General features: G+C 35.9%; 1 protein-coding gene across 1 annotated transcript; it reads left to right on the top strand.

Annotated features, from left to right (window-relative positions):
* The first annotated feature begins 1,121 nt into the window (after nucleotides 1-1,121).
* On the top strand, nucleotides 1,122-8,477 carry LOC137952859 (ATP-dependent RNA helicase DEAH13). The gene is made up of 11 exons (XM_068799946.1): nucleotides 1,122-1,458; nucleotides 3,031-3,134; nucleotides 3,224-3,336; nucleotides 3,433-3,493; nucleotides 3,589-3,972; nucleotides 4,197-4,442; nucleotides 4,539-4,769; nucleotides 4,893-5,006; nucleotides 5,152-6,363; nucleotides 6,458-8,090; nucleotides 8,203-8,477. The coding sequence occupies exons 1-10, from the start codon at nucleotides 1,446-1,448 to the stop codon at nucleotides 8,000-8,002; spliced, it is 4,023 nt and encodes a 1,340-aa protein (XP_068656047.1). The 5' UTR covers nucleotides 1,122-1,445; the 3' UTR covers nucleotides 8,003-8,090; nucleotides 8,203-8,477.
* Nucleotides 8,478-8,843: the final 366 nt, after the last annotated feature.

Below are 8,843 nucleotides of genomic sequence, written 5' to 3'. Positions count from 1 at the left end.
ACAATTTCTCTCGTTGATCCTCTCTTTCTCTTGTCGTCCCCAACTTCCGCAAGCAACACTGTTTCCTGAAACCTCTCTCGAAAAGGCTTTCAAGTTGGTATCCTCACTCACATCCTTCTGAAGGCTTTCGGAGGCTTCTTTCAGGGCTTCAAAGACTTTCAAAATAGACTAACTTTATATAATAAAATATTATTTTTATTTAACTATTGATATTTAGATATTACAAAATTATAATTTGATTACAGTTTTAATATTATAAATAAAGCATTTGTTTAAATAATATATTTAATATATTTATTTAATTAACTAATATTAATTTCATTTTCTAAGTATTTCGTAATTCACCACAAGTTAAAATCTATCTTTTAGTTTATTAATAAAATAGTAAAGTAAAAGTTATAAAAGTCAGATCTATCAAAATATTTTATTAATAAAAAACTCTTTCACTTTACATTGTACTTTCCATTATACTAATACAAACAAGTACTTTACACTGCAATTTTCATTGCACACACTAACACAACATAAGTAATTCACTTTCACTTTCACTTTTACTAGATTATTCACTTTTACTTTTACTTTCATTTTCCATAGCACTTACAAAGTGCACTAACCCCCCAATTCTTAAGAAAACGAGTGAAAGTGAAATCACTCCATAATGCTAAAGAATTCACTTTCACTTGGGTGCTCACTTGCTCTCTCACTCTTGTTATACTCATTCTTCCCTCTCACTCTTATATTTGGATATAATAAAATTAAATATTTGTTTAAGTATTTTTAATTAAAATAAATATTAATTATTTTTATTAATTTTAACTAGTTAAAATTTATCTTAGTTTATTAATAGAATAGTTAAATAAAATTATCTAATGAAAATTAAATTTATCAGAGTAATTTTATATAATAAAATACCTTTTTTATATAAATTTATGATTTTAATATTATATTTGATTTATAATTTAAGAGTGAGAATTTCACAAAAGTAACAATTTGATTAAATATTTAGTTATTATAAAACAAAGTATTTGTTTGATCATTTTATTTTTATATATTTAATTAAATAAATAATCCTTTCTCCTTCCCTCTCGACAGTCGGCCTCTCTCGACGCGACGCTCCTCTCGCCGACGGCTTGCCCCTCGACACTTCAGAGGTTCGACGCCTTACTCTCGCCCTCTCCCCGTGCCTTCTTCTCTCTCGCTCGGCCGCTGCTGCTCAGCTGCCGCCGCTCGGCCTAGCCCTCGACGCCTTCCTCTCAGCCGCCCTCTCTTCCTCTCAACCCAGTCTTCGTCTCAGCCACGTCGCTCACCCTTCTTCTCCGTTCCCCTCTGTTCATCCTCTCGTCTCCCCCTTTCTGAAGCCTATCATTTCATCCTCTCGCCGCGCTCTGTCTCAGAACCGAAGCCGTATTCAACTCCTTTCATCCTCTAAAGCCGAATTTCAGAAGATGATTGACCAAGGTAATTTTTTAGGGTTTCTGTTAAGTGAATCTAATTTCTGTATTTAATTACTGCATTGATTTTAATTTACGGATTTAATTACTGTATTGATTTTAATTTACGGATTTAATTACTGTATTGATTTTTCGTGTGATTTACAGTTTAATTTTTGAATTTCTGTTGATGAAATTTCTGTCAATTACAGATAAATTGAACTGTGATTTAAATTGAAGTTATTTCTAAGTTTAATTGAAACTTGATTGAATTGATCTCTGCATTTATTAATTTTCTGTATTCTAGTTTATAGATTTCTATGCATTGAATGTTGTATTTAATTTCGGTAAATTGAGAAGATTATTCAATAATGATGATTTTGAATGTTACATTTTATTTTTGTTAATTAAATGATGATTTTGTTTAATGGAAGATTTATGAAGTTGATTTCTGTTTTTTAATACAAATTGCAATTTTGTGTGTTTAGGGCCTGAACCCTTTCCAATTTTTTAGGGTTTAGGGTTTAAACCTATCAACCTACCTAGTTGTCATTACTCATTGTAAGGTTTAGGGTTTAGGGTTTCAACCTATCAACCTCCCCTTGAAACCCTCTACCCTTAATCCTATGCCCTAAACCCTTAACCCTATGCCCTAAACCCTAATCCCTATGCCCCAACCCTAAACCCTAAGGCTTACGCCTAAAAACCTAAACTCTAAACCCTTAACCCTAAAAAGCCCCAAAAACCCTGATTTATGGAAGTTGATTTTTGTTTTTTAATAGAAATTGCAATTTTGTGTGTTTAGGGCCTAAACCCTTTTCAATTTTTTAGGGTTCAGGGTTTATGGTTTTTATTAATAAAAAGTTAAATAAAACCATCTTATAAAATTTAATCTATCAAAGTATTTTTATATAATAAAATACCCTATTTATGTATTTATATATTAATGATTTTTAATATTATATTAAATTACTAATTTAATAGTGATAATTTAGATATTGTAAAAGTAAGAATTTGGTTAAGTATTTAGACATTATAAAAGTAACCATGTTTGTTTAGGTATATTATTTTTTATAGTTCTTCTTCAAAAAATATTATTTGTTATATTTAATTTATATTTATATTTAAGTTTAAAATTTAAAATTATTTATCTTATTTTATTAATTGAAAATTTAAATAAAATTATCTTAATAAGGTTAAATCTATCAGTTTATTTTATTAATAAACTCATTCTCCACTTTCCACTACATTTTCCATTGTGCACACTAACACAAGAAAATACTTTACACTGCACTTTTCACTACATTTTCCATTGTACACACTAACACAAGAAAATACTTTACACTGCACTTTCCACCACTACATTTTCCATTGTGCACACTAACACAAGAAAATACTTTATACTGCACTTACCATCGAGCACACTAACACAAAAAAGTCTTTCACTTTTACTTTCCATTTCATTTTGAAAACGCACTATCCAACCCCCCACCGCCAGTTTTCTTTAACTCGCTGAAACTTTCTTTCTTTAACTTACTACTCGTGATTCTGTATCATTGTATTGGTATTCTTTGTCTGACAAATTTATTTCTTCTGGCAGAAATGGTACCTGAACTGAAGAATTCTGAGCTCTCTGCCGAGGGCAGCAATGTGGTCCTCTTGCCAGGGACAAAGAAGAAAGCAAAAACAAATGGCAAAGATAAGGTACTAATATTTTAACTCACGTTCAACAAGTCTCTGGTCACTCGTTCTCCCTCTTTGGTTGTTTCATACTAATTTTGCACTTGGTAAAGGTTAAGGTACGATTGCCGCCACAATTGAGTAAAGCCCAGAAACACAAATTAATGAAGCTGCAGGAGGAGAAGCAGAAGAGGGCTATGGAGTTGAAGAGTATAGAGATTCTAAAGTAAGCCGCGTAGTTTTCAGTTTCCTTTTTTTAGTTGGAAGGAGTTATATATCAGTTCTAATTGAAGTGGGTGGCTTATGGATCTATTTTCCGTAGGAAGCACAGTATTAAGGATGATGTGTATTCTCTTCTGAACTCTTCAGGTACTATTGGTCAGGTATGTAACATCGGGCTGTCATTGACTTTTTTGTTCAAAGACCTACATTTTTTTCTCCTTCTGATGTTGTAGTTTTTTTTTTTTCACTGTGTTAGGTGGAAACAATGCGTGAAAAGCGAAGGCGGGCTGTTCAATTTTCAAAGGTTGGACTGGAATTGCCACCGGATGATCCACCTGTTAAGAAAAGTCGAATTCAGGAGGACCAAGAGAATGCTGTTTTAGTCTCAATTGGAGAAGAGAATGAATATTCTGATCGACATTGGGTGCTGGACAAGAAAGATTATTCTGGTCAATGTGAAGATCAGGACAATGCCTTGAAACAAAGTTGTAGTGCTGTACACCCATTAGTTGGTTCTCAGATTGTGTCTCTGGTCCCTGAAACTTGTGGTAGGGACACCCTCACATATTTACAGGAGGGCCGAAATAATTCTTCAATAACTTCCTCTGCTTGTGATGTCCAAAATGACAATAATTTGCAGGTGCATATTTACTAAAACATGATATTATTTTTTTCTTGGTCAAGTTTTGGTGGACTCTGGAATTGCTTTCTTTGTGTTTTTATTTTTATGATGTGGAATCAACAGATATTTAATAAAAATTTGATGTTAAAATATCCTAAGCATTCCCTTGTTATTAGGTTTTGGCTTACTCCTACATTCATTTCCATCCATGATAAATTGTGAATTGTGCTATTTCTTCTTAGGATATGGAGAAAAGAGATTCACCAAAAGTTCTGCAGAATATCAGCTCTCTTGCTGGTTCTACATTGCTGAGGTGCATTAATAAGAAAGAAGTTGTGCATGTATCAAGACCAAGTGAGGTTGAATCAAATAGGGCAAATCTCCCCATTGTAATGATGGAGCAGGAGATAATGGAAGCTATTAATGAAAATCCCTCCACTATTGTGTGTGGAGAAACTGGATGTGGTAAAACTACTCAAGTTCCTCAGGTGTGTGAAGTGGAATTGATATTTGAACTTTGAATCTGCAATGCTCAAAGGTATAATATATATATTTTTTAACCTTTTTGTTAATGGTGCTTTCAGTTCCTCTATGAAGCAGGTTTTGGTTCAAATAGCTGCACCGGCAAACAAGGAATTATTGGTGTTACACAGCCACGCCGTGTTGCTGTCCTTGCTACTGCTAAGAGAGTTGCTTATGAGCTTGGTCTTGGCCTTGGGAAGGAAGTTGGCTTTCAGGTTAGGCATGATAAGCTGATTGGTGCCAGTTGCTCCATAAAGTTCATGACAGATGGAATTTTGCTTCGAGAAGTTCAGGTACATATAGAACATTCAATGTAAAAAGTATAACTTCACTAGTGTTTTTTGGCAGCTATTAGGGAATCTCTGGTCCCTTCGAGTAAAGGAAAATCTGATTGATGAGAAGCTATTGTTTTGCAGAGTGATTTTTTGTTGAGGCATTATTCTGTTATTATTTTGGATGAGGCTCATGAGAGGAGCTTGAATACAGATATCCTTGTCGGAATGCTTTCACGGGTCATAGAAGAGCGTCAGGTGGAAACTGAAACTAATTTCTATGAAATTCACAAATAATTGAAGCAATGTGCTTAGTATTAAAAATAAAAAAAAGTATTTTCCTTTAAACCTTTATGTTCTTTTCTTTTATATAGCTTGAGTGCGACTATGTGTTTGATGGCAGAGGGAATACGCAAAGCAGCAAGAGAAAGTACTGTCAGGGATAAACATTAGGCCAGAGTACATGATTTCCCCTTTAAAACTCATACTCATGAGTGCTACCTTGCGTGTTGAAGATTTTATCTTAAATAAGAGATTATTCCGTCAGCCCCCTCCAGTGATTGATGTTCCAACTAGGCAGTTTCCTGTCACCATTCACTTCTCTAAGAGAACTGAGATAGTGGACTATGTAGGCCAGGCATACAAAAAGGTCATATCTATACACAAAAGGCTGCCACCGGGTGGCATACTGGTATTTGTCACTGGTCAGAGGGAAGTGGAATACTTGTGTAAGAAACTCCGCAATGCTTCTAGACAATGGGTACAGAAATTCAGCTACCATAATGGCAATAGTGAAGTTCCTCCTCAATGTTCACAAACAGAGGAAAGTGAAGGATTTAATATGAAGGACATAAGTGAAGCCTTTGAGACTGATGGTCGTGGATATGGCAATCAAACTGGAAGATTTAACTCTCTTGATGAAGACTCAAATGACTTTGAAAGGGATTCTAATTCATCTGATCTGGGGACAGAAAGTGAACAAGAGGCTGAGACTGATGAGAGTGATTTGTCCAGTAATGAAGAAGAGGAGATTAACATGGAAGAACATCTTTTTAAAGAGCCCGGAAGCTATGCTTCACTAAAGGCTGCTTTTGAAGTTCTAGCAGGTAAAAAAATAAAAAATGAATCTGAAGAGAAACCAAAACCAGTTCCTTCTACTACTGATCCTAATAAGATTGAAGGGAAACATGAAAAAGAAAGATCGAGTCCAGGTGGTTTGCAAGTTCTACCCCTTTATGCTATGTTACCTCCTTCACAGCAACTTCGTGTTTTTGACAATGTTCGTGAAGGAGAACGTCTTGTTGTAGTAGCAACTAATGTGGCTGAGACCTCTTTAACAATTCCTGGTATAAAATATGTGGTGGACACTGGAAGGGAAAAAGTGAAGAACTACAATTATGCCAATGGAATGGCAACATATGAAGTTCAAAGGATAAGCAAGGCGTCAGGTGCTCAACGTGCAGGGCGAGCTGGAAGGACAGGACCTGGTCATTGTTATCGTCTCTATTCCTCTGCTGTATTTAACAATCAGTTTTCAGATTTCTCAGGTGCAGAGATCACAACCATTCCTGTTGATGGGGTTGTCCTTCAATTGAAGTCCATGGGAATTCATAAGGTGAGTGATCCAATGATTTGTAATCATCTTTCTGCATCATTCTTTAGCTTTCATAGATTGATGGTGCTTGATTGATTTATCTGTGATTTTCCAGGTGGCAAACTTCCCTTTTCCCACCCCTCCTAAGACTGAGGCTGTAAAGGATGCTGAGCGTTGCTTGGAAGCTCTTGGGGCACTTGATAAGGAAGGCAGACTCACTGCCATTGGAGAGGCGATGGCAAAATTTCCCATGAGTCCTCATCATTCTCGCATGCTGCTGACTGTTTTCCAAATGATGAGGAGAAAAAGAAACTATGCTCGGGCAAATTTGGTTCTTGGCTATGCCATTGGTGTATCTGCAGCTTTAAGCTTTTCAAATCCTTTTATAATGAGGATAGGTGGTTCACAACAATATAAAGATGGCATAGGTCAGGATGGGATGAACAATGAGTTTTTAGGTGAACTTGGTAGAGATGTAACTGTCGATAGTGGGAGAGTTCATGATTTTGAGGAAAAACTAAAGCAGAAGAAACTAAAAGAGGCGGCAAAGAAGGCTCGTGAAAATTTTCGTAACTCTTCAAGTGATGCCTTGACTGTTGCATATGCTCTCCAGTTGTTTGAGCTTTCTGAGAATCAAGAGGAATTTTGCTCCACTAGTGGCTTGCACTTTAAAACCATGGATGAGATGTCCAAATTGAGGAAACAGGTACTTCAGCTGATACTTTATCATAATTCTGTAGGTGGGTTCCCTCATGATTTCTCATGGGCTCAGGACAATCCTGAGGATATAGAACGAGCTTGGAGGGTCTCATCAGAGAAGCACCCATTACTATCATATGAAGAAGAGCTCTTAGGGCAGGCAATTTGTGCTGGCTGGGCAGACAGAGTGGCTAAGCGTACTAGGGTTGCTACTGAATCTTTGGACAAGGATCGAAAAGTTGGTGCTGTTCGATATCAAGCATGCATGGTCAACGAAACTGTTTTTCTACATCGATGGTCATCTGTTTCTTTATCAGCACCGGAGTTTCTTGTGTACAATGAGCTTCTTCAAACAAAACGTCCATACATGCATGGAGTGACTAGAGTCAAGCCAGAGTGGCTTGTTAAATATGCCAGACCTATGTGCACCTTCTCTTCGCCTCTAGCTGACCCAAAACCATATTATGAGCCTCTTGAGGATCAAGCCTTTTGTTGGGTCAGGCCAACCTTTGGTCCGCATCTATGGCAGCTCCGAGCTACTGGTGTGCCAATAAAGGACGAAGTACTTCGGGTATCGGTTTTTGCTTGTGCTCTGCTTGAAGGTAAAGTCTTGCCATGTTTAAGATCTGCCCAAAAATTCTTGGCTGCACCACCTGCCAGCCTTTTGAGGCCTGAGGCAAATGGTCAAAGGCGTGTTGGCAATTTACTACATAAGTTACACAATAAGTCGAGAACAATTGACAGTAGGGCCATGTTAAGAAAGGCCTGGGATGAGAATCCTGATGAATTGTGTTTAGAAATCCAGCACTGGTTTCATAAGAGTTTTCATGACAAATTCAAAGATTTATGGGAGAAAATGCATCAAGAAATTATTGTAGGTGCGAGAGATCTCTTTCCAGAGAAAGAAAAAAAGAGAAGTAAATGCTTGCCAGTAAAAATGAACGCTAATGGTTCTGATTGAGTGTCAGTTCATTGGGGTCCTACTTGCCTCTATTAAGAACGTGTTGGACTTGTTGCTTGGTTTCAGTTTGGTGCATTATTATTGTCAGGTATTATTTCTGACACGTTTACTTTTTTTTCTTTCTGATGATCTTTAGAAGGTTTTAAATCTGAAACATTCATAAATCACTAACCAACTTTTAATTGCTTTGTTGCATGCAGAGGATCTGTCATTCTGATTTATCGGAGCGCTTTCTTTACAATTAATACTTGTAAGCTTGACTAAATACAGTATTGGCCAATTTTGGTAGTATGAGAGGCTGATCTTTGTGAACTTATTTTACATGATAAAAGATATTTTTAGTACAGTCGTCATGTCTCGTTATAGTAGCTGTCAGATTTTCCATGTTCACCTATGAAATATTGTGACTATTCTCTTAACTCACTGGAATATTTAACAATGTTGACTGATACTGGAAGAATTGTTACATCTTAATAATATCCGACATATTACTTCTTTATAGTAAAGCTTCTCAACATTGTGTTTCAGGTCAACCTATGAATTTATCTTGACTATTCTTTTCAAAGATTATAATTGTGATATATTTTCCAGTATAGTTCTGCATCTTTATAACAGCTAGTCTTTGAAATCACTTGACTACATTGATATTGTGTAAGTTCCTCTATGAAATTATCTTTGAAATACAAAGTTTCAGTCTTTATTTCTTGACTGATACTGCTAGTACATGATGCTAGCTTTTATTCAGGTCATGTATTCTGTCATTGTATATTTAGGTATTTTTCCATTCAGAACTGTTAATAACAGAGAGATTAGTGCTCTCAATGGATTAAGGCCCAAATCA

This window comes from Aristolochia californica, unplaced genomic scaffold (genome assembly GCF_029961685.1).
Source record: "Aristolochia californica isolate CCGP_79_NKW_82.1479 unplaced genomic scaffold, dmAriCali1.0.hap1 SCAF_16, whole genome shotgun sequence".
NCBI lineage: Eukaryota > Viridiplantae > Streptophyta > Magnoliopsida > Piperales > Aristolochiaceae > Aristolochia > Aristolochia californica.
Note: the sequence above shows the minus strand (reverse complement) of the source record. Positions and strands in the feature narration are given on the sequence as shown.

What these genes read in the sequence shown, in the direction of transcription:
- LOC137952859 (XM_068799946.1), top strand. An exon ending in AAACAAATGGCAAAGATAAG is followed by an intron (nt 3,135 to 3,223) that starts GTACTAATATTT and finishes CACTTGGTAAAG; the next exon opens with GTTAAGGTACGATTGCCGCC. An exon ending in AAGAGTATAGAGATTCTAAA is followed by an intron (nt 3,337 to 3,432) that starts GTAAGCCGCGTA and finishes TATTTTCCGTAG; the next exon opens with GAAGCACAGTATTAAGGATG.